The sequence below is a fragment of the Numenius arquata genome, chromosome 11 (assembly GCF_964106895.1).
Source record: "Numenius arquata chromosome 11, bNumArq3.hap1.1, whole genome shotgun sequence".
Classification (NCBI taxonomy): Eukaryota; Metazoa; Chordata; class Aves; order Charadriiformes; family Scolopacidae; genus Numenius; species Numenius arquata.
Window position 1 is genome coordinate 21,035,986 of NC_133586.1, and position 25,324 is coordinate 21,061,309.

General features: G+C 55.0%; 1 protein-coding gene across 2 annotated transcripts in view; it reads right to left on the reverse strand.

The window, feature by feature from the left end:
• Positions 1–18,182, reverse strand: part of LINGO1 (leucine rich repeat and Ig domain containing 1) — a 150,332-nt gene extending 132,150 nt beyond the window's left edge. The window contains exon 1 of one of the 2 annotated variants that reach the window (XM_074155932.1): positions 18,096–18,182. Coding sequence is in view for 1 of the 2 variants with exons in the window: in XM_074155929.1 (XP_074012030.1) it covers positions 3,514–3,588 (75 nt within the window). In the remaining variant the exon portion in view is untranslated. Of the gene's footprint in view, positions 1–3,513; positions 3,589–18,095 lie in introns of those variants that run through there. The other variant, XM_074155929.1, reaches the window with a different exon arrangement.
• Positions 18,183–25,324: the final 7,142 nt, after the last annotated feature.

Sequence of the window (25,324 nt, forward strand, 5' to 3'; positions counted from 1 at the left end):
GGCTATAAAAAGCATTGGCAAGATGCTGGGAGCATCCTAGAGGGGCTCTAGGGGAGAGTTTGGGGTGGCCCTACCCCTCTAAGCGAGAGGTGCCAGGGTGGCGATGGGCTGCAGAGGACGGCACCGGCCATGCTGGACCGTGGCCAAGTGCCTGTCTCCCTGGGATTCCCAAAGTAATGATCCGTGTGACAGCACTGACTAAGAGTAACTGCTGGTTTTCCAAAGGGAGACGGGGTGTGGAGGAAGGGGGACTGAGATTGCCGACAGGGCAGGGTTGGCAAGCAGGAGAGATGCAGCTTGGCACCCACAGCCCCACATCAAGGAGAAGGAGGAAGAGGAGGAGAAGGAGGAGGAGGAGGAGGAATCACCGTCCCCTGCACCCCAACAGTGCGTGGCACCAAGTGGCAAAGCTCCTTCAGCAGGGAGGTGCCATGGGGACCACCAGCCCGGACCCAACTCTGCGTGGGAACAAACATCCCTGGTGCACTGGGACGGGGATGAGGGCACCGACCCGAAGCCTATTCCTGACCAAGGCACACGCATGTGGCCAAGAACCTTTCCTTCAGTTTGGCACGGCCCAAATCCACTACAGCCAACAGAAAGAGGCAGGGTTAAACTGAGCTTCGATCCCAAGCTGCTGCCACCCTGCTGTCCTCTCTTGTCACCCCATCCCATGGTGTCCCCACCGCTCTTCCCAAGGAGAACCACAAATCTGCCCTCCAACCCCTCCTTGGACACCTGAGCTTTGCCAGACCCTGTTCCAAGCACCGCAGAGCAAAGGGTTAATGGGTGATGGGGGGGAAAAGGCTGGGATGCTCTTTCCCTCCCCCCTGTACCCGCCCCCCCATGGGACACGCATGGGGCACCCATGGCTGCAGCCACCCCAACTTCAGTAGAGCCCGGCAGGGTGTGCAGGGAGCTGTCAGGCCCCGTCATGACTCACACATTCATTTCTCCCTTCAAGGCAGGAAAAAAAAATAAAAATCACCAAAAAAAAAAAACCTTAAAATCAGACAAGCGGTTGAAAAACTGGAGATAAACAGAAGGGAGAGGAGACGGAGGCAGCTAATGAGGTCCCCGGCCCCGGCGCGAGGAGAGCACAGACACTACTCTGGCCGGCAGCGATCCCACCCGCCGGGCACAAGGAGCACCCAAGGGACAGCACTGCCCGGCACAGCCCCGGCACGGCCGGCAGGGACCCGCGGGGCAGCCTCCGGCAGCCGTCCCCAGGGCAGCGGAGCGGCCAGCATCGGGGACAGGACCTCCAGCAGCCCTAAGGCAGCGTTCCCGCGGTCACGTTAGCAAAGGGATGGCAGGATACCCTGGCCCCACGGAAACCTCGCTGTGCCGCAGCGAGCAGACTGGGAATCACACCCAGATTTATTTTTCTCCCCTCGCTCTACAACACCCATGAGCTTAGCAATGCTCAGCCGGGGAGGAAGCCCCCAGCCCGACACCCTGCAGCCCCCCCCTCCCCGGATCACCCCGCAGCTGAGCCAGGGACTGAAAAAGGAAAAAAGCCAAAAAACTTGATTCTTACAGTTAAAATCAAGTGTGTCACTTCGGTAACAAATTGGTCTGCCTGGCTGGCAGAAATAGCTGTTAAAATATATATACGTTTTGGGGTTTTTTTTGTTGCCTTTCCCAAATGAGTTCAAGAATGGGGAGGCTTTAAAATCCCCGCGGACAGCAAGTTTTTCTGCTCCCTTCCCTGCACCCTGCAAGGTAATTATCTGTCAGGAGCCGGGCTGTGTGATGGCTGGTTACACTGCTAATTAGCAGGAATGAGCCAGTCCCCCAGGGCACCCTGGGTCCATCCCCATCCCTCTCTGCCTCCCTCCTCCTCACCCAGGCCACACAGCAGGAGAGGAGGAGGGAGAGCCTTGTCCTCCTCCCTTGGATGCCAGAGGTGCAAACGTCCCCCTGCCCACCTGAGGGACAAGGGACAGAGGACAGAAGGACCCCAGAAACTTATCTATTGCCAAGAGGCTGCTCCTTGCCCTGAGGCTACCTGGGGGATGAGGACACGGTGGAGAGCACTACTTCTGCTGGTACCAAGAGACTTGAAAAGCTCATAAATTGGAGTCTGCTTCAGCCTCTTCTGGGAGGGATGCTGAGGAAGTAGAGGCTTCCCAAGAAGTCTCCTCTTCCCAAAATGAAAGGAAAAAAAGTCCTGAGCTTGGGGCCATTTAGCTCACAGGAGAGGCAGGGCTGCTTTCCACGCTAGGTCTTCTCTCCTTGTTGCTCCTCACAAGCTTCCCCCTCTCCTCACCACCAGCTGCTGCCACCAGGCAAAAGTCACGTTTAAATAAGCCACGGCACAAGTCGCCCCGACGCCAGGGTGACTGTCTGCTGAGCGGCATGGAAGGCATCCATGGGGGAGCGCCAGGAAGGTGTCCCTCTTGCACGTGATGCGTCGGGAGGAGCATCCCCCGTGCCTGGCCCAGCAGACGCACGCTGTGCGAGGTACGAGGGAGCTGTTGGAGCCCAGACACCCCTACAAAGATGGACTGGGACTGCCAGGACATCACGCAGTCATGGTCCTCACCGGCAGCGGGAATAGGGTCTCGATGGAGCATGCACATGGACGCGCTCTCCATCCGTGGATCTCAGAGTGCAGACCAGCTCACTAAGCTATTAGGACCTCACCAGACAGCTCAGGCTCTCCAGATTTGCACCCATCCCTTCCTAACACTCCAGCGCAAGATCTTCGAGGCCCCATGTCACCAGGAGCAGGGACCTCGCATCTCAAGGAAGCAGCAACAGCAAGAACTGGGGCTATTCTCAGCACTTCCAGGCACCTAAGCTGGCCACCCAGCACAGAAAGCCTCCTGAACAGGGAACACAGCCTGAAGCTTCTTATCCAGAGCTATACCAGGACTTAGACAGGAAGCCCCAGATCATCGCTCCAGGGGCTCCAAGACTTCACCGAACCCCCACACACATACACAGAGACCGTCCTCCATCCCCCAGAGGTTCCATTCTCCAGCTGTCCGTCCCACCCTGCCCCAGGGAGCCCAGGGTAGGGCTGAAATAGCCCTCAGCCAGCTGGAGCAACCACAGGGCACGTGTGTTCCCGACAGCAACCCCCTGCCCACTGCCTGCTTGTTTCAGCTCCCTCAGGAGATGCAGAAGGGGATGACGCTGGTCCTGTGCAACAGGGCTGCCCTATGGAAAGAAGCTGGTGGGGCACCTCCTGCCATTAACCGGCAGCCCCAAGGTGGGACAAGCACAGAGCTCATTCCCATCTCCCCATCACCGTAAGGAAGACACCTCTGCCCCCCCCCCCCCCCAAGCCCACCCCCCCTCTTCCTGCAAGGCTCTGGGTCCCCCAAATATAGGGAGCTGCTGGGAGGCTGCACCACCTCGGCTGGACGGGAGGAACAGGGACTCACCCGGACACTGTTCCTAGATAACTCCAGCTCCTCTTCCCAGTCCCTCCCCACCCCCCCCCACTCAACCATGAGTAAAACCAGCCGCCGGCCAGGCCAGCGGCTGCGGCTCCAGGCTCACCTGTGCTCTGCCCCTCCGGAGAGCGGCTGGGACCTGCTCAGCCTTTGCAACACACTCCCCTCCGTAGCAAGACATCAGCCTGTGGGTGCTCCTCACCCCTTCCACGCTTGCTGGCTGCTCTGCCTGCCTTTGGGATTAGTTTTTTTTCCCCTTCTTTTCGCCCCCCTTTCCCCAACCCTGGAGCGTTTTGAATGTGCAGATGCCCCAGCTTCTTAAAATTCAGCCCCGGGGAGGTGGGGGGGGACGGGACGTGGGAAGTGTTTTGGAACATGCCCAAGCTGTCTGCTCCGTGCGTGCGCACTGCTAAAAACGATCCACCTACAAGCCCCCGTCGCCTGCACCACTTGTCAGCGCCGCCGTGCCTTTCCAAAGATAAAGCGGAGCTTACACACGCAGCCGGGAATCAAAGCACCGGGAGCAAACCCCGTCGAGGTGCGGGTGGGGAGAAACTTTTCTGCTCAGAGTCACCGGGAAACTTTTCCTGTAGCAGCGGTGAGCAAGCAGGGTGCCGGATGGACAACCTTGGGAAGGATGCCCCTGAGCCAGCGCTGCCTCCATCCCACCCCCCACCCCCCCACCCCACCCCCGACATTACAGCAAGGAAAGGGCATCGCCGCCGCAACAGGTAGAAAACAGCTGCAGAAAACCAATTTACTCGCTATCAAAGGATGCAGCAGCAGGGCTGGGAGGTGAAGGTGGCTCCCCTCATTATAATGGGGGTGTCGCGGCAATGGGCTGCGCTATGAGGACGCGTTTGGGATACCCAGCTCGGCAGCCCTACCCGCCAGCTGAGCATCCACGTGGCAGCGCAGTCCAAGGGAGCGTCACGCGTCTCCTCCCAAGCGATTCCCAAGTGCTTCACCAACAAATAAACGAGCTACAGAGATTTAACGACTTAACCTTGGACAAGCCCAGCTTGGCTCGGTGGAGCGCTCACCCAAGGTAACAGCTACACCAATCTACACCAGTTCAGTATCCAGCCCTAGCAGCCACCATGTTAAAAAAAATAAGTGAATCTAAACTGCCAAGGCTGAGATCCGTCCAGGACAGCCAGGCTGAGCCCTCCTGCTCCGGGTAGGACGTACGATGAAGGCTCTGAGTCCCAGAGGGACGAGGACAGTGGGGCCATCTCCAGCCCAACAGCCTGGCTCCAGGTTCACAACACAAGCTGTTCAAAAATCAGTGACAAGGTTGCTTTTCCCTTTGCTTTTAAATCCCTTCAGCAATCTGGCCTTCAAGTGCTCATCAATCCATTCAGGGCAGTCTCTCCCCCTCCTCCCCTATCCCCTCCAGCATCACTTCACTGCAAATTTGAGTGAAATTGATATTTTCCTATCAGAAACATGAAATTTCAAACACAGAGAACATTGGATTTGAAAGCTGACTTTTGTTGGGAAGGTGCCTGTCTCTTTGTTCACAAAAGGGCTCATTTTTCCTGGAAAAGGGCCCAGATTTTGAGTGAAAGATCAATAACATGCAGAAAACGGGTCCTTTTATTTAATTTTGCCACGATACCAAAAAGAAAAGAAAGAATCCATTGCTGAGACTGAATGGCTTCAAAATATTTTGCATTTGTTTACCCCATTGCGACGCTGGAGCATCTATTCAAAGGAGCTCAACGGGAAGGATGCAGCCTTTGGGGCTCCCGTAGAGCATCCCCCTGGCACCTGCTGGTACCCCACTGGGGACAGCATCCCTGGCATCACTCCAGCCCAATCCCAGCCCTTTTGGGGGGAATTATTAGAGATTTACCCACTGCCTCCTCTGCCCTGCCTTGGAGGGAGGCCAAGGAGCTCCCCCACTGCAACACTTGAGGACGACCCTCTGCCCACGTTAATTACAGGGAAGGGGGAATCAAACTTTTATTTCAATTACAGCCTGGGAGGGGGGGGGAAGACAGGAGAAAAAAAAAAAAAAAAACCAACCCACCACAAAGACACAGCATGCAAGATGCTGTGCAACAGTCATGACATGCTGCATCCTCCCCAATCCATATGGGAGAAAACTAACACTTTGGCAAATTTATGAAGATGTGTGAAAGTGATTATATTCCTGAAAATATCTCAAGTGGAACGGCCTACCTGGCATATTTTGTTAGTCATGAAACACGCTCCCTCCACCGACTGTAGTTTGTGGCTTCCCATCTGCTTAAAGACTTTAAATACTGAAACTTCCTGATTTTTTTTTGAAGCCGAAAGAGCATGCTGGCGGCAGCAGCACGCTGCTGACTCAGGGGCGCGGGACGGGGACGCGCTCACCGTCAGCAAAGGGATGCATCGGACGCCTTGCCAAAAGGGCAGGAGAGCAGAGGATTCCCCACGCCGGGGATAAGTCCTGCCTCTGGCCAAGAAATGCAAAAGGTTAGCTTGTGTTAATTGAATTAAGAGCGATTGGCAAGAGAAGAATGTTTGGGGTCAAGTGTGGGCGTGAAAGGGAAAAGGTTAAAGGGAAGAAATGGCTTTGCTTTGCCATTTTCATTTCATTTTGCCAGAAACAAGAGGCAACAGTTGTAAAGCTTACAAGTCCCCACTGGCAAGCCCAGCTTTCAGCGAGAGACAGGGTTTATGGGCACTTGGTCCAGGGCAGCTGCCACCCTGACCCCCCCTGATTCCTGCTTTCCCAGGGAGCGATGCCCCTCTCACCCCAGGGGAGCTGGGGAGAAGGCTCCAAGACACCAGGGCTCTCTAAACCCCGAGCCAGCGCTGGCATCCTCCCGGAGGGATTTGGCTGCCTCCCCCCTGCCCTCTCCTGCTCTTTAGTTAATAGCTTCTATTTTAAACCCCTGGCTGGAGCGGCTCTGACCGCAGCGGTGGGAGGTGGGGGTGGGCACGCATGGGGGGTGCAGGCAGAGCTCAGTGTGCCGGCAGGAGCGGGCAAGCCCCATCGAAGGCAGCTGCCCGTCCACGCAGGGCTTCAGAAACCCAGCCAGGACTCCCTAACTCAAAGGAGATGGTCAAAGGGGAGCTGCTGCAGTAGAGAAACAGCCTCCCAAAACAGCTTGGGCACAAGCCCATCCCCACCAGGCTTCCCTGGAGGTGCCCTTAGATGTGTTCAAGCATCCTATACCCCGGGAAAACTCTGGGGTGAAGGAAACCCAGCGAAGACTCCCTAGCTCAAAGCTGATGGCCAAAGGGGGAGCTGCTGCAGAAGAGGAACATCCCCCCAAAACAGCTTGGGTACAAGTCCATCCCCACCAGGCTTCCCTGGAGGTGTTCGAGCGTCCTACACCCCGGGAAACTCTGGGGTGAAGGAAACCCACCCAGGACTCCCTAACTCAAAGGAGATGGCCAAGGGGGGACTGCTGCAGTAGAGAAACAGTCCCCCAAAACAGCTTGGGTACAAGTCCATCCCCACCAGGCTTCCCTGGAGGTGTTCGAGCGTCCTACACCCCGGGAAACTCTGGGGTGAAGGAAACCCACCCAGGACTCCCTAACTCAAAGGAGATGGCCAAGGGGGGACTGCTGCAGTAGAGAAACAGTCCCCCAAAACGGCTTGGATACGAGCCCATCCCCACCAGGCTTCCCTTAGATGTGCTCGAGTATCCTAGACCCCGGGAAAACTCTGGGGTGAAGGAAACCCAGCCAAAACTCCCTAGCTCAAAGGTGATGGCCAAAGGGGTAGCTGTCGCAGAAGAGGAACATCCCCCCAAAATGGCTTTAGTACAAGCCCATCCCCACCAGGCTTCCCTTAGATGTGCTCAAGCCTCCTTCACCATGGGAAAACTCTGGGTATCAACACCAACCAAGCATTTAACCAGCGATTTTTAGTTGTTTAAGCGGTGATCTGCTGGACTGGCAATTGCATCCTGCAAAGCGACAGTGCATAGTACTCAACGGCGTCACTGCGGTGTAATTACTCTCAGCCTGATTACGGAGAACGATCAGACGAGATGGGAGCACCTCAGCCGAATCGCCTCCTCCCCAGGGCACGCAGGCTGTGCTACAGAAACCCCAGCGATAGATACACAGCGAGCAGAGCAGAGAGCAGGAGAATATGATGAACGTTTTCCCAAATGGCAGCGCAAAGCTGAATATTAGGTGATTTATGGCGGATTCCCTCCAAGTGAAAATCTCTCCTACCAACGGTGGTGTTTTTTTACAGCTCATTTGGCTTTTGATTTGCTGAACGGCTTTGTGCTGTTTTTCCTTGCAGGATGGGGCCTCATCATTTGTGTTTTCCTACAGATTTTTTTTCTTTTTTTTCCTTCTCCTAGGAGAAAACCATCTCTCCTCCTGTTCTCCCTGAGCCTAATTCTGCACCCCCAGCTGGTGTGTGAGCATATTGGAGTTACTCCCACTTTCCAGGGGGATAAATCATGTCAGAGGCAGGGCCTTTTGTTCAAGATCCAATACCTGGAGGAGGAGTTTCTCCTTCCAAACGGAGATAGTCCCCGGGAGAAATAATCCCACTGGAAATAATCCAGTGCAAAGAGGGTTTATTGCATCTTTTTAAAGGCTCCCTCTTACTGACAATTGATGAGTTCATAGCTACCAATATCCATTAGAGGGTTTATTTTATTTCTTGTTAGGAAATAAAATAAAAGGCAGCGCCTGAGAAGGAGTAAAACCAGCCACAGAGACTGAAGACTGACAGCAGCTGCCTGGCAGACAGTGAGTGAAAACGCTCTGACAAGATGAAATGTTTTTTCTTTCATTGAAATCACTCCCTTTCCGAATGACTAATACGCAGCTATCGCACCATGGATATTTCCAGAGTGATGAGATGTTTTTAAAATATCTCGCTGTGCCTCAAAATATCTCACTCTGGCTCAATAGATCATCCAAAACACCACCCACGGAAATCATAAATAAATAGATACTATATTGCTGTAAAAAAGCAGACTGGACAGGGCCAGGGCAGCATCCTTCATCGGCAAGTAAATGAGGCCACTGAACTCCTCACCTCGGTGCGTGGCTCCTGCAGCCAAGGCCTTTTGGAGACGGAGACACAAACCCTTGCAAGCAGGGATGGGGACCATCTCTTCTCCCCAGCACCTCCGCAGATGTCTCCCATACAGATTAGCTCCTCCATGGTGCAGATCTCTCCTCCCCTGAGCGAACTGGATGTAAGAGGTACAGCAGACCAGCAAAACACCTGCACCATGGTACCAGCGCTGGTAAAGTTGCCCCCAAGAAGATGGCCCTGGCCCACAGGGCACCCCTGAAAATCCATGTACCCCCTTGGGTTGGAGGCCTGTAGCTAGCAGAGTCCCCCAGGGGTCAGTACTGGGTCCAGTCCTGCTCAACAAATTCACCAATGACCTGAATGAGGGGACAGAGTGTACCCTCAGTAAGTTTGCTGATGGTACAAAACTGGGAAGAGCGGGTGACACACCAGAAGGCTGTACCACCATATAGCGAGACCTGGACAGGCTGGAGAGTTGGGCGGAGAGGAACCTAATGAAGTTCAACAAGGGCAAATGTAGGGTGCTGCACCTGAGGAGAAATAACCCCCTGCACCGGTACAGGTTAGCGGCTGATCTGCTGGAAAGCAGCTCTGTAGAGAGGGACCTGGGAGTCCTGGTGGACAACAAGTAGCCCATGAGCCAGCAATGTGCCCTTGTGGCCAAGAGGGTCAATGGCATCCTGGGGGGCATTAAAAAAGAGCATGGCCAGCAGGTGGAGGGAGGTCATCCTCCCCTCTCTACTCTGCCCTGGTGAGGCCACATCTGGAGCACTGGGTCCAGTTCTGGGCTCCCCAGTTCAAGAAGGATAGAGAACTGCTGGAGAGAGTCCAGCAGAGGCTACAAAGATGGGACTGGAGCATCCCTCTGATGATGAAAGGCTGGTTCTGGTCATCCTGGAGAAGACTGAGAGGGGACCTCATCATGGCTTATCAATATCTAAAGGGCAGGTGGCAAGAGGATGGGGCCAGACTCTTCTCAGTGGTGCCCAGTGACAGGATAAGGGGCAACTGGCACAAACTGGAACACAAGAAATTCCATCTCAACATGAGGAAAAACTTCTTTCCTTTGAGGGTGGCAGAGCCCTGGGACAGGCTGCCCAGAGGGGGTCTGGAGTCTCCTTCTCTGGAGATATTCCAAGCGCTCCTGGATGCGTTCCTGTCCAGCCCGCTCTGGGTGACCCTGCTTTGGCAGGGGGCTTGGACTAGGTGATCTCCAGAGGTCCCTTCCAACACCAACCATCCTGTGATTCAAACCCCAAGCAGCAGCCCCCAGAAATGCTCCATCCTATTTCCTGCCCTTAAAAATCCAGTGATGCTGCCGAGCCCCCTTTGCACATCGCTCCCCCGTCAGGAATCCAAGAGGGTGGGGAAAAGGACACCCACACCCTGGGAACAGCCAGCGTTGGGGTGACACGCCGGCAGGGGCGCCAGCCCCACAGCCCCTCCATCACCTCACTCTGGTTCCTTCAGTGGGGGGGTCCCAGCCTGGCACGCTCCGAAGCTGGGAAAACTCCCGGAGAGCCCGAGTGCAGATGTACTTCAAAGCTGCCCCACTTCTGATGTCCCCAGCTGAGAGCCAGCCCAAGCCAAGGGTGACAGCCCAAACGGCAGCCGGCTGCATCCCAGCCCAGCCCTGGCTCGCTCTGCAGGAGACGCAGCCGCTTTTTCTCTTCCCTGGGAATCAGGCAACACTCTTTGTTTTGCTGATTTAAGGAAAAGAGAGCAAATCGTTTTGAGAAACTGAAAATGGGCTCCTTTGCTTTTCTCAGCAAGATAAAAAAACCTTGTTCAGGTCACCCAGGCTGCGTTGTTCCCAAGCTGTTTCCTCTTTAGAGGCATTTACCGAAGTGCGTTTTGAAACTTTGGGAGATGAAGCGGCTTTTCAGAAGAACAGCCGAGTCAAAATATATCCCTCAGAAACCGCAGACAGCCTGACGCTTGTCTTCTTTTCTTTTTTTTTTTTTTTTTTCTCAAAAGGGCTGAAACTACTTGTCCAACACAGCAGGAATTTGTGGCTTCCCTGGGTTTGGGGAAGGAAAACACCTTGTCCATAGAAATTCAGTTCTGTGGTGACGGACACAGGGAGCACAGCATCAGGATGCTGCAGCCACAGGCCACCGACACCCAACATCCCTCACGGAGCTCTGCCAGCCCAGCCAGCCCTAGTCCTTCCCAGCAACCTCTGCTTGGCTTTTCCCTTCCCATTCCCGTTTTTCCCACCAGGACCAGGCAGCTGGAGAGAGATGACAGAGATGCTGCAAAGACGGGAGAGAGAAAGCCAAGGCCCCGCATTCCCAATGAAGATAGCTCCAACATCTGCCCTCCGCCAGAAATGTATTCACCCGCACAGACACACTCATCAGATGAGGCTCTAAAATATTTACTGCCCAAATATCAATCCTCATAAAGCGAGGCAGCCATTTGGGCTCGGGGAGGGGGAAGGAGACGGGGTGGGTTGTCAATAATGTCATAACCACGGGCAATTTTATGTATCTCTGGAAATGGCCAAGGAACACGCCGTTTGACAGATGTGCAAACGGGTAATGCAGGCTTCCTAGTTATGAGCATGAGGATGACAAGAGGAATAGATGAGCAGTAATTCAAAGTATATTGGGCTGAGAGAAGTACACGGGCATCGCAATGAATACGGGATGGGCACGGCGGTGGAGGGAGGGCTGGGGATGGAGGAGGTGGCACGCTCCTCTGGGAGCTCCGTGCCAATGTCACAGAGCAGCTGCGGGGACAAGGGACCCGGGTGGCTATTTGATGGGCAGAGCCGCACTGCCATGGGGTGGTACTGCACCAAGGGACATGCCACCCCACCTGTGGCTTCCCAGGGCCGGGCCAGCCTCCAGGCTGACCTCTCCTTCTTCCTCCTTCCCAACTCCATCCCTACACAAGCCTCTCCCACACAAGCCATGCTGGGAAACTCAAGGTTTTGGCCAAACACCTACATTTTTCACAGAATTACGGAATTGTCAGCGTTGGAAGGGACCTCTAGAGATCATCTAGTCCCACTCCCCTGCTAAACCAGGGTTGCCCAGAGCACATCACTCAGGACTGCATCCAGGAGGGTCTTGAAGATCTCCAGAGAAGGGGACTCCACTCCCTCCCTGGGCAGCCTGTTCCAGGGCTCTGGCACCCTCACTGGAAAGAAGTTTTTCCTCATATTTGAATGGAACTTCCCATGTGCCATCTTGTGCCCGTTGCCCCTCGTCCTGTCACTGGGAACCACCGAAAAGAGTCCGGCTCCATCCTCCTTCAACCCACCCTTTATGTAATTGTAAGATTAATAAGGTCTCCCCTCAGCCTTCTCTTCTCCAGGCTAAAGAGCCCCAGCTCTCTCAGCCTTTCCTCATAGGGGAGATGCTCCAACCCCTTAATCTTTCTTGCCCTGGATTTTTCCCCAAGACCAGTCAGAAAAAAAAAAAAAACCTCACTGAGAAACCAAGCTAAGTTTCAAGTTTAGGCTCAGCAGAACTAGTACTTTTTCTTTTTTTTTTTCTTTTTTTTTTTTTTTTTACTTCCAGCTCCAAACTAAGAAACAGCCCCCAATGCCGCAGCAAGGGCCGCCGCCACCCCCGGCGCTGCCTCCGAGGCGCGGGCACCGCTCACACCTATGACTACTGCCTCGCCTGGCATTTCCCCATCCCACCCTGGCTGCTTTTTAAAAAAAAAAAAAAAAAAAAAACAACCCAAAAAAACCCCCAAGCAGCCTCGCACAGACGCACGCTACACCTCCAGCCACACGCTGCCACCTCCCGCCCACGCCTCCTGCCCCACGGATGCCGCTGGCACGGAGGACCACGGGGGCTGGCCGGCTTCCAGCGCAGAGCCAAGGTGCGGGGAAATAAAGACAACCCAGATTAAATAGAAACGAACGACGCCAGGACACGCTTCTCCTCGGGCGTGCGCTTTGCTGCAGCACGTTTCAAGGGGGAGCATCAGCTGGTCCCAACCGAACTCACTTAGACATCGCGGCTCAGCTTTTTTTTTTTTTCTCCTCCCCCCCGAGATTCGACTCGTTCAGTGTTTCTGGTGGTGAAATTCCCACTCCCCCACCTCCTGCGGTGCTCTTCAAAGCGATACAGTCATCGGCTGCAGTGGTAGAGCCAAGCACACCCTTCCTCCCTCTCAAGTCCCCCTTGCAGTTCCTGCAGAGAAGTTCATCGTTTTTCCACACCCTGGTGCTTTCGGGGCTGGTCGGGGGGGGGGGGGGGGGGGGGGGATTGGAATTACTCACAAAGGCAAGCAGGCACCCCGCACACCAGCGATCCCCACAAAGGTGATTTTTCCTCTGGAAAAATCCATGAATCACTCTAAAAGTCAGTCTGGCTTGAACCAAGACACACTGCTCACCATTGTTTATTATAAAGAACTAATCGGCAGTCTTTTTCCTGGCTGATTTTATGAAATAATGACTTATCCCAACCGTTCATTAGTAAGTTATTGCAACACCCAGCTGCAAACTTTTCTTGCGTGTGCTCTGGGTGCTTTCCCCATGGCTCACAGAGTGCCACAGGGTTTTGTTAGGCCAAATGACCGATGACTGAATAAGCTTGAATCTGAAGGAAATGTTTCCAGCAAGTCTCAGACCTCAGATTTTTCACTCCCAGGAGATACTTCTGGCACTGTCTGTTCCTGTGAATAATCCCCAATGGAGCCAGGGAGCCCCAGGGTGTTGCAGCCCTGGGCAAGGTGTGACACCACAAGGAGGAAGGGGCATGGACAGAGCAGGAGCTGGACACACAGCACATCTCCCCCCACCTTCCTTCAAAACCATCTCATAGCCCACCACCCCAACCGAGCCACGCACAGGCGGGTGCAGAAGGGGACAGGCAGGGGCTGGCATCGCTCTGCGTGGGCACAGCAGCTCTGACCCAACGAGACACCCAAGCAGCAGCAAACTGACAACAAGAGCTTCTTTCCTTGCTATAATTTTAACTTTTTTCCCCCTCCTCTGCACAAGAGCTCTGCCATGACATGGTGTAAGAGCAGCAAACTTCAATGCCCACAGTTGCAACAGCAGAAAAGAGAGATTAATTGCACTTCTTAACAGCAGCAGTAACTTATCTCAGTGGAACTTTTCCTGCTAATTAGGCTGTTCTGGCCTGAAATGCAGTGAGAGCCGAGCGGGCTGGTCCCACTGCCAGCTGGTGGCGGGTACAGGCAGAGGGCAAGCAGGCGTGGGAAGAGCAGCTCAGGAAACCCCTGCCATGGTTCCCAACCTCACCACTTGGCAGCTTACCGGAGTTTAGCCTGCATTTATTTCCCCTATTGTCTCTCCTCTGCCTCCTCTTGCCTTTGGCTACGTGCTGGTTTGAAGGCATCTCCCAGCAGAGCTGCACCTGCCACCCAACCCCAGGCCTCCGTGGAAGATTTTCCGCGTCGGCGCCCACGACACTCACAGGTCCCGGGAAGCCCCTGGCTGACACCACCCGGGGGGGGACCAGGGACGAGGCTTTGTGCCGATGAGTGCCAGCTGCCGAGCGGGTCACCCGGGCTGCAGCAGCTGGAGGCAGAGGTAGCAATTTGTGTGCTCACCTGGAAAGGCAGAGAGATTCTGCCGTCCCTTGCGGAGCCGCTGAGAAACCTGCTCCCAGCCTCTTCCCTAGAAGTTAACTGCCACCACACTTGAGCTCCAGTGAGAAGATGCAAAAACCCCTCTGCCTTCATCCAGGCACCCCTGGGGCAGAGCCAGAGGTGAGCCAGCACCGTGAGAGAACCAGCTTCCAGGGAAGTTCTTGGAGGATGGTGGTTGCAGCCACCTGGGACTTCATCTTCCCTTTCACAGGGACACACAGGACCACGGGGGGGGGGGTGTCAGTCTCTTCTCCCAAGTAATAAGAGATAGGACATGGGGAAATGGCCTCAAGTTGTGCCACGAGAGGTTTAGATTGGATATTAGGAAAAATTTCTACACTGAAAGGGTCATCAAACATTGGAACAGGCTGCCCAGGGAAGTGGTGGAGCCACCATCCCTGGGGGTATTTAAACAATGGGCAGATGTGGTGCTGAGGGACACCGTTTAGTGATGGCTTTATCAGAGTTAGGTTGATGGTTGGATTCAATGATCTGAAAGGTCCCTTCCACCCTAGACAATTCCATGATTCTACGATTCTATGCCTGCAGTGCATACTGGGCACATCCTGGGGCAGAGCCACCAGCCATGCTCCTCCTGTGCACGCTGGGCACACGCATCCCAGCGGCACGGGGCTGCTCTCCCTCAGTTCAATCCCTATGCCCAAGCGGTGGCAGCGGGGAGGCTTGGGAAAGTAGAGCAAGGCAAGCGAAAGGGGGGGGGGGGGGGGAACCGGCAGCTGAGCACAGCACAGCAGCTCCGGCTGGGAAGCCAAGGCTGGTAGCACCACTCCGGTTACCTGCACGACCTTGAGAGCCCAGGATGAGCTGCAAAGACGAGAGGGAAAGCATCTCTGTGTGCTGCCGGGGACAGGGAAAGTCAGGCAGGGCACGGAGGGGTCGGTGCCACTCAGGATGTGCCACCCCAGCGATGGAGCTTGCTAGATGAGCCGGGACTCTTTGACCTCTGTCTCAGCCCCTTCCCCACAAAACCAGCTCACGATCCTGACCCATCTTTGCACAGCACTTTAGTGGGCCTTGGGTTTTGTTCCCAGGTGGGTGGGAAGCGGTGAACAACCCACGTCACTCCTCTGGGACCCAGCTCTGGCACATGAGCGGAGGCAGGAGGACGGGGAAGGCTCTGCCCCCCCTCTGCCGTGCCAGAGACACCGCCAGCACGCAGGCAGGCTCCCCAGATCACGGCGTGCAGATCTTGAGAGCTCAGAATAAATATTTAAAGGTGGAGGGAAAAAAAAAAGAAAACCAAAACCAAAACCAAACAAAACCCAACCCTGCTCTTCTCTGCAAGCAAGTTCTCAGTCTTTGCTCTGGGATTTGAGGCAGAGACAGACAGGAATATGACAAAGGAGACGCAGGTTTCAGCAAATCATGAGCACATCAGAAGCAATGGCTTTCAGATGCCGGCTTTGCTGCAAGATAAATTCCCCCCTGGCCATATGCCTGACAACCTCGGCAGCCCTCAGGGACTGCAGGTTTGCTTTCCCTGCAGACACGCGGGGCTGCAGCGAGCCCACCTCCTCCACCATCCACCCCAGGGAATGCCCAGCCGGTGACGGGAGACAAGGTGTTCCTCAAACCCCTTTCCAATCCAGTTAGAGCTGCTCCTGACCCGTGGGGACATGTGTTCTGTCCTTGCACTGTCCTGCCAGCCTGCACAAGGCGATGGGCTCTGCATCAGGGTGTTGGCCAAATGCTCCCAAACACCCATCCCCACAGCGGAGCTCTGGCCAGAGGAGCAACCCACGGTGGGGCGTTCTCCAAGCCCCACAGGAGCCATGGCTGGGGGAAAGGATGGGAAGTGACAGCTCCCAACAGCCCCGTGCTGGGCCATCACTGGGAGGCGGTGGCCGGAGCCGCCACAGAGAACGGGCTGTTCTGTGTGGCAAGGCTGTCCTCAGGATGCTTTTATTTCCAGAGAGAGCTCATTAGCTCTGCTTGTGCAGGAGTTCGGGGTTCGTTGTTTTTTTTTTTTTTTCCCCCTGTTACCAAGAGCTGGCAAACTCCACTGAATAACATCTCTGAGCACGGGCGGAACAAAGACAGGGCACAGGGCGGGGGGGGAGCAGCAACAAAACCAGAGATAATCAAAGCCGCTGCTGCAGCCTCACATCGCTTAGGATCTCTGTCTCGTTTGGATTTCCCAGCCGGAGCGGTAGCTGCTCGCTCAGCCCCCCAGCAGCACCTGGCAGCCTCCTGCATGCCGGGGCTCACCCCATCGGCGGGGATGGCAGGGCTTGTCCGGAGCTGGCTCTGCTCAAAGGGACAAAGAGCTGCAGAGGAGGGTTTGAGACGGGAGGGAACCCTGGGAGCAGCTCTATGGATTGGATGGGATGTTGGGAGCCAAAGGGGTTTGTGTCTGCACTGGGCAAGGAGGAAGGCTCTATCTCTAGCATTGCTACAGGAGGGGTTTAGTACAGGCATGTCCTACCCAGGGTGGGCACTCAGGGGTGCTCCGGCAGCGATGCCCTGCTGGGATCGGTCTGGAGCAGCCACCTCCTTACCAAGCCCTGATGCTCCTCTCCATCGCTGCCTGGTCCAGCACGTGCTGCAGAGGATGCAGCTGAGAAAATACGTACTCAGGGCAGGAGATAAGCCCAAATATGATCACAAACCCTGTTATCTCCTTAACCCTTATGTGATTTGCTTATCCATTCCACATCTATTCCTCCTTATCTGAACCCTCCTCCTGTTCTTCCCCATCTCTTGCCCTGTGGTCGCTCTTGGAGCATCGACACCTCCCCAGAAGCAAGGGAGGCTGCAGGAGACACTGATGCCCCAGGCTGCCACTCACCTCACCTAATGGGATAGACTCCGACTGACTGGCCCCAGCGATATAAAGTTAATAAAATGTTAAAAGCAGCCCTATAAATCACCCATGCAGGAAGTGACCTGGACAGGAGGCCTAACGAGTTAGCAGAGGGTTTTATTTAAAAGCCATTTGTCTGAGAAGTGCAACACAAAGAGTCAAATAACTCTCAGGAAAAAACAGCAGTGCTGGAGCTACCAGGAGGATTAGAGCAGGCTGGATATTTACGGCCAAGGATGTCAGCCTCAGCAGCACTAACTGGTCCCTGCTTCCCTCGGCTGGAGCATCCCAGTTGATCCCAGCTCCAGAGGTGCGGGCAGGGAGCTCTCAAAGGGAGTCAAGACAAGCCAGACCCCAGCTCTGGCTCATGTTTTTAAACTCACTGGGGTGAGGCTGCGACCCTCTCACAGACCTCCTGAAAGAGGGGTCTTGTGCCCTCGTCCACGATATGCTGGCGATACCTAGGTCCCGGCTCCCGGTGCAGGGGATTACACGCGTGGAGAAATAGCGACTCCCACACGCTACCACACAGAGCCGACACCTCTGTTTGCCAAGGAGAAGCTTGAAAACAAGAAGCCCCAAAACCTCAAAACCCCCAAACAATCCCAGAAATCGAGTTCTTGGTTTCTACAGCTGATTTCCACTCACCGGGAGGGCATCAGCCTCAGCCCCAGCTCACTCCCCGCAAACCAAGCTTTACTTCTTTAACCTTAAAAAACCCCCTACTGCAAAGTGCAAAGGGCAGACGAGGCTGTTCCACTGGGACAGGGGCTCAGACCCCTCCCAATCATCCCTCGCCCCCCTCACCCCCCGCAGACACCCATCACTCCCCTGCCGCAGGAAGCCTCCAAAACACCCCAAAGGCCTTTTACAGTGGGAGGGAAGGCAGCGCATGCTTGGGAAGCCTCCAGAGCATCGTTAAGAGGCAAATTAGAAACAATTATCCTCAGAAGTACAGCAGGGAAGCCAAGGCGGTCGCAAGGCACCAGTCCCACCCAAGCCTGGCTCCTTGCAGCAGCCCAGGCTGCCGCCTAAATTCACAGATGGGATATGGTCTGCGAGCAACGGGTTATATTGGGAGCTACCCCACCTTCAAAATCACCTTTTAATTGCAAGACAAGGGCAGTTCTTGCCTCTGACCCAGCACTTTGCCCTCCTGGCAAGCCCGGGGGAGGCTGCAGGGAACCGTACCCACCCGGGCAAGGCAGGAGATGACATGACTCAAGAAATCCACCCAGCTTTCGCAGAGAGAAAAGGATGCGGTCCTTACCTTTAGGAGGGATGCGAGAGGCTGGGTGTGGGTGCAGCCGGTTCTCCCTGCCAGCAACGGGCACCTTGCTGGGAGAGCAGGGAGGGCTAGCAGCGCCGGGGGGCTGCGGCCAGGGGGCTGCTCCGGAGGGTCTGAGGGCACTGAGGGCGGCTCATGGCTCCCGGGCACAGGGGGCTGTGGGCAAGAAGGTACAGGAGAACGTCAGGCATGGCCTCCAGCACCCACCCAGCAAACCCAACCCCACAGCGAGCGTGACTTGAAAGCACAGAAGGTGAAGAACTTTTAATGTTGACTTTTTTCTATATTGCTCTTATTTCCCTCCCTCTCCATCATTAAGGCAACGAGAGGAGTCAGGTGGGACCTGCCTAGCTCTGGACACAAAGCAGATGTGAACGCTTGAAGAGGTCCAGCAGCCCTTCAGGTGTTCCTGCCAGGAGGGTGATATCTGGGAGCAGGTCCCATAGGGTGTTCCTGTGCTTCCAGCATAGAATCGTAGAATGGATGGCAGGGACCTTAAAGATCATCTAGGTTCAACCCCCCTGCCGTGGGCAGGGACACCTCCCACTAGACCAGGTGGGAGCTGCACCGGTGGGCATCACTGGTGGGGAGGGAGAGAAAGAACAAGCTTGCCTGGGCAAGCAGCCCCCTTGCCCAAGTTAACACACACAGCCCAGAACATGTAAGGGAAGGACCCCCCCAGTTCAATGGGCCCAGTCGGGGGTCTCATGAGGCTGGGGGAGCCCTCCTTTCCGCTCCCAAGTCACGGGATCCCACTGCCACCTCAGAAATACTAAGGGAAAGCAGGTCCTTGGTCTGCCAGGGCTCCTCCCGACTGCAATGCTGAAATAAAAGCAAGACCCTTTCTTGATGGAGGAGGTGGCACCTTCACCCCTCCTCTAATCAGCTTCACCTTTGCGTGCAGCGCTACCCTCTCCAGCATGGGTTTGATTTAATACATTTATTTAGCAGTGAGGTCCCCAAGGCAGAGCTCACATCCTTTTTTGCGTCTCAAACAGTTTTGAGCAGTCAGTGTTTAACAAATTAATAATAAAGCGATGGCGCCTCGAAAAATAGACTCTCCCATCCTCAGAAAAGGGGCCACGTCTCCCAATTACTCCGAAGGGCAGTGCTTCAGACCTTGCTGAGCAAATGGTATTTAGCCGCAGCCACCTTTTAATGGGAATGATGCGATCCTGCAACGGCTGCAGTCAAGTGTATCGCATCTTGAGATATCCCTGGGCTGCGCAGCCAGAGGGCAGGAAGGAGGGGGGATGGAAGCAAGTGCTATTAGTTAGCTGAGGTCTTTTTGTTTTGTTTTGTTTTTTTCAGCCAGCCGTCCCCTGCCCATCTTGAGGTCTGACATCCTATCTCAAGTGGCCAGTTCCGCTCAGCATCTCCTTGGTCAGGAGGAGTATTCACGGGGTTCGCGGCAGAGGCTGGCAAATATTTGCCAAGGATTCCTCCAAATCTCTGAGCCTGCCACGTGCTCGCTGCAAATTTGTTTGCTGATCGTGGTCCTCGCGCTAATTTGCAAATGGAGAGCAAAGAATAAGACGGCTGTACGGTGCAGGGGAAGGCGAGCGAGGAGGATCCTGTTCCACAGGGAAGACAACTCCATCGACCCTAACGAGGGCTCGGTAATTAACACCTGCAGCGCTGGAGCACAGCAGGGAGTCTGACGCCCAGCTCCTGGTGATGGTCGCGGCCGAGGGAAGTGATCTCTCAGGTTGGGGGAATGGAAGGATGCTGCCTGGGATGGTGATAGCTGCGTGTCAGCAGCATCTCCGAGGAATCCAGGTGGTGATTTCCTCAATCGCAGCTCCCTGTAGCAAAGGGGTGATGGGAAAGCATCCTCTCCCCTTCCCTGCTCCCCCATTGGCTCGCTCCCTGAAGCAGTTCCCACCAGAGTCGCTCTCCCGGCTTCTCCTCTGATCTTGGCACTTTACCAAGCTCCAGCCCAGGCCAAGCAGGCTGCTAATTAGCTGCGCTAATTAATCACAGTTTCCATTGTTTATTCTTTTGTTCTCGCACAAGCAGCCGTGCTGCCCAGCGCAGTAAGCTGCCATGGCCTTCACAAAGCACCAGCACGGCTGCAAAGCGGAGCTGGTCCCCAGGGGATGGGGGACACTGACCACCTGAGGCTGCTGCCACCACCGCGGGGGCACGGACCAGGCATGTGCCACCATCCCCATTCCCACCTGCAGCCATCAGCATCGCAGCCTGGTCCTCCCGTCTCTGGCCATGAGGACAGCTGTCTGTCTGTCCCTTCATCAGATCTCCCCCAGTGGAGACATCCCACATTTGCTCCCAGGAGCGGGCACCGCAGCCGGCGCTGGCACACGTCCCTGGAGCACAGACAGCCATCCACCTCCCCCCCCCACCTCATCCCTGGCTAATCCCCCCACGCACCAAAATCCTGCCTTTGTGCTCGCCCGATCCACTGCCCGAGCATTAGGCACCCGCCGATCCCAAGCTAATCTCTGGAAAGCTCCCTCAGCCGGGATGAGGAGAGGGGGGGTGTCCCCTTCCCGAGGGCAGCCCTGGTACCCCAGAGGCACGGGGCGGGGGCAGGAGGACACCCCGGCTTCGACTCCTTGCCAGCGCTGGCAGGCTGTCCTTGGGATGAACCCGTAGACCATTACTTTTCCGCTTGCTTCCCTTTGTCAGGGCTTTTTTTACCCAGGTATTTTTGCAAAAAATAAAAAATAAAAAAAAAAGAAGGAAAAAAAAAAAAAAAAAGAAGACACCAAGGGGAGAGAAAAGAACTGTTAGTCCAGGGGAGCCTGTGTTGTTAAATACAGAGAAATCCAAGTCTGGAGTCCAACAGAGGCCAAGGTTTCCGGGCTTTGACACAGCTGACAAGCTGGAGCACAATGAGAAAATAAGCGCACAGAAATAGCCAGGCAGGATAAAGGATTTACTGCCTCTTTCACAGAAAAGAAAAGAATAAGCTTAAACACTCCATTTAGGAACGGAAAAAAAAAAAAAAAAAAAAAGGCAGATCTGCAGGAAGAATATTTGAGCAGCAGGATTATCGGGAGGTGAGGAAGAACCAGATCCTGCCCATCCTGGCTGCAGGAGGGGAGGGTGCTGCAAGCGGGGCAGCAGCATCCCCAGGGAGCTTCCCGCCAGGCCTCCCCTAATGCCCAGCAGCATCTCGCAGCGAGCACACACACACAACACGCCAGGTACCACCTCAGAGCCACCCCGTCTGTCCCTTCCTGCCCTGCCCTGGCTCAGACTGGCAGGAGCACAACCCAGCTCTGGAGCATCCCGGCACAGCCCGCATCCCGGCACAGCCTGCAGTCACACCACCATCTGCACATTCTCCTGCCTGGAGCATTTCTCCTGGACTGATCCTGGCAGCGAGATCACCCCCCTTCCCTCAAATTCCCCTCCAGGGTCCACCACCCCGGTGCCTTCCACCCCAGCTAGTGAGGCTCCTTGGCTTTCAGACAGGCTTTTCCGTGATGGGAAGGCTCCAGGCTCTTGGCTGCCCTCTGTTTCGTGAGGAAGTCATCCCAGACCCCCTCCCTGGGGCCACGGCTGGAGAGGCCTGATGGAAGGGGCCCCGGGACTGGCGGGGGTGTTGGGGAACGGTTCCCTCCCACTGTCTCTCTAGGTTTGTCCCCATTGAAGAGGAAAGTATGGAGTTCTCTGAAAGTTTCCTCCAACTTGTGATGAAAGAGAAACTCTTTGGAGAGCAGAGAGGAACCCAGTTTCCCCGATGAAAGTATTGCAGTGGGATTTTGGCTCTTTTTTTCCCTCTTTTGAGTAGCACCAGCCAGAACAGAGCATTGCAACCAGCCAGGCAGAAGGTCTGACCCTTTCCATGGCAGGAGACCAAGTCTCCCAGCTGGAGACCAGGACGGAACCCACCCCTGGTCCTGCTGAGAAGCGAGTTAAAAGCCAAAGCCATCATTTCTGGGCTGAAACGGAGCAAGATTCACAAATCCGCTCCCTCCTCCAGCCTGGAAGTACTCACACCGGAGCAGCTCAGACCATATTTCTGAAACTCCCGGGTGGCCAGGAGCTGCTGGTGGGTCATTTGGTCCATTCCCCCTTTGGGAACAGGGATTCCCTCTGCCTAAAGCATGCCCAACAGCTACGGTCAAGCCTGACCTTCACCATCTCCAGCAAAGCAGATCCTACAACCTCCCTTGGCAGCTTAAGCGCTGCTTAATTGCCCTGATAGTTATGCATGGAGAGGTCTTTTTCTGTAAAAAGCAGCTGATTTCTCAGCAGCAACAAATACTTGGGAAAGCTTTCTCTCTGGCAAACTCTCTCTATTGTTCATCTCTTTCACATAAAACGTTCCTAATGAAGAGGGAAAGAAGAATCTTGGCTTCTTTCAAAACAATCTGAAATATTATATTAAAAACATGCACTGAGTGTTGACATATTTAGTGCGTTGCTTTATAAAGTAAATTGCCCGAGCTCATTCAGAGCTTGACACCGTTAAGACAGCACAGAACGATGTGGCTAGGAGGATACCGCTGCAAGAAGTCCCACTTCAGGCAGGTACAGAGCACCTCGGAGCAGCCAGACGGGCCCGACTTGGGCTTTGCTGGGAGCTAAAAGCCACCAGCATCATCCAGCCCCTGAAAAGAGGGATGGACAAGCACCACTCAACATGCTAATGTGAGGTTTCAGACCCATGAATCCTCTCTGCCTAAACCCCAGCTCTTCATCTAGGCATCTCCAAAGGTCTGAGGCTGGGAGGACACGGTATGTACCACGCCAGGCTCTCCTGGCGATGGGCACTTGTGCTGTGGGATCAAACCTGGGTGTTCCTCTCACCCCACCAAGCCTTGGAAATGGGCAGAAAATCTCAGTTTAGTAGGTTTTGAGTGGGTGACATGCGGGTTTCTTCCCATGCAAAAGGAGAGAGAAGGAGACAACTGGCCCTCAGTATGCGCAGATGCATGCAGGAATGAACATTGAGAGCTAGAATTTCTGTCCTTCAAGCCAAATCCCCTTCAGCAATCCAACCTCCAGAGCTCAGAGCCACCAGACCTCAGCTCTTCCCACCACAAGCGCGAGGGTTGACCCCCTGATGGGGCAGCTTCTTGCAGAGCCCACCTGGGTTTCTCTCCCTGCCTGGCATATGCAGGGTTCCCTACGGAGCATCCGTCCTCTCCCCGGGTGTCTTTTAAGTGCTCCGGGCTCTGCTGCAACAGGATTTTCCAGACGTTAAACTGATGCTCAGACAACAAACAGACATCAAAAAGCCTTATTTACAAGGCTGGTTTGTGGCCAAAAGCAGCCCAGGGGCCAGGAAAAGATATGGTGCCTCAACAGCCTCTCGCTGGAGGCCGGCGTGAGGTACGGCTCTTCATGGACTCATGGTCCATGCCAGCTCCACGTTTGTTTTGCAAGGGCAGAAGAAATGAGCAAGTTTTCTGCCACGCTGGCTGTCCTCCGGGGAGCAAACATTTCGATGCCAACAAAGCCACTGCACCCTGTCCTGCTGCGAGGGTGCCCAGGCCTCTGGGTGCCTCCAGAGATGCTGCTGGCCTTGGCAGTGACATCCCCAGGGTGACCAGCAGCCTCCCTCCAGTGAAAAGACGAGAAAGAACCTCCAAAGGCTGCCGTGAAAACACCAGCACTGAGAACTTGGCAGGATTTTCTTCACCACGTTCCTTTCTGAACAACCTGCCATACCATTAATTACCCAGTGGTGGGAATTGACGTTTCAGGTGGGTATCGCTGGCGATGGAGGGGCAGACACCCCTCCACATGCCCGAGTCTGCTCATGCCAAAGCCCTCGCATTTCAGATGCACAGCAGATTTCATTCTTTTTAGGCTCAAACAGGTTCTGGTAGGAAACATCCAGCACCCAGCACCCACCAACCCCCTGATGCTTGTAAGGGTGGTGGTCCTAGGCGGAACCCATTCTCCCCTCCGAAGAGAAAACCGGCAGCCGATGGGGTCTCAGCACAGGGCAGGGAACGCTGTGGCTGGAGCCTGCACAGAGCACCTTTAGGTGCATTCACCTGGGATCTAACTCCATCCGCAGGTTGGGTCGCTGAGACAAGGTCCCAGCTCCCCAGGACAGGTTGGTGTGGAGCCAAGGAGCTTGGCACAGACAATACTGCCCCATGCCAGGATGCTACTAAAGCCACCCAAGTAAGGCACAGACCCTCAGAAGCCCTGCTGTGCTCTCTGACCTTCTTTGACTCAGGACCACGAGCCCTCCGAGAAGGTCCAGCAATGCCCCATCACTTCCACCCTCTCCAGACCCTCTCAGGTTTATCAGCACCAGGGAGCGGGCAGGTTCCCTGCGGCAAGATCCGTGAAGCATGGGGCACCACGACAGATCAGCGGGACCCGGGGCTCCTCCTCATTTATATTCCACTCCAGCCCCAGCCTTCAACATGGCTGAGGAAGGCAAGGCAAGACAAGGCCTACAGAGAATGCCTGAAGATTATTTCTCTCAGATTCCAATTTATTTTCCATCATTAATGCTTTTGAAAGCCCAACACGTCCTGCAAACGGAAAGAGCATGTTAAACACGCTGCAAAAGCGAGAGGAGCACATGCCTAGCACAGGGAGACGTGCCACCAGCAGGTACCCTCCCAGCAGCACGGCCAAGGGAAGGGCTTTGGTGGCAGCAAGCACCACCCTTGCTCAGCAGAAGCTGGAGTAGAAGCTAGTTATCCCCCATGGAGAGGTCCTTCACCACGCACCCGCTCGAGCCTCTGCCCACAGCCCTGGAGAAGCAAGAGCATCGTCCCGGAAAGCAGAGGTACCGCAAGCCTTGCTGCTGAGCATCGCACGGCGGCAGAGGGAAGGAAAGATGGGGGGGAGCGAAGCTGTAAAGGCTCGGATGAAGGATGAGAGGAGCTGGAGTCTGCCGTAATGTAGAGAAAATTGCTTTCGCCAACTATCTGCAGTTTTAAAGCAATTACATTTGGGGAGAAGCTGGGAGCACGTCTGAGCGCTGCACACATGGCAAGTGTGTTTTAAAATGCAAGAATTGAGTCAGGGAAAAAAAGCCTTTTACAAAAATGATTTGATGCAGTAGGTACAGAGAGGATAAAATATTTATAACTGAGGGAGGGGACAGATCTCGGCGGCAGCCAGACATCCCAGGAATGGGACAGCTGAGAGCTCACGGAGGGGAAGCCTGGGCAGCGCGCTCCCACTGCTGGTCTCCTTCCCCCTGAGCATGGGAAATCCTCCTTGGGAAGCCCTGACAAGGCAGCAGAAATAGGGTTTCCCTCAAT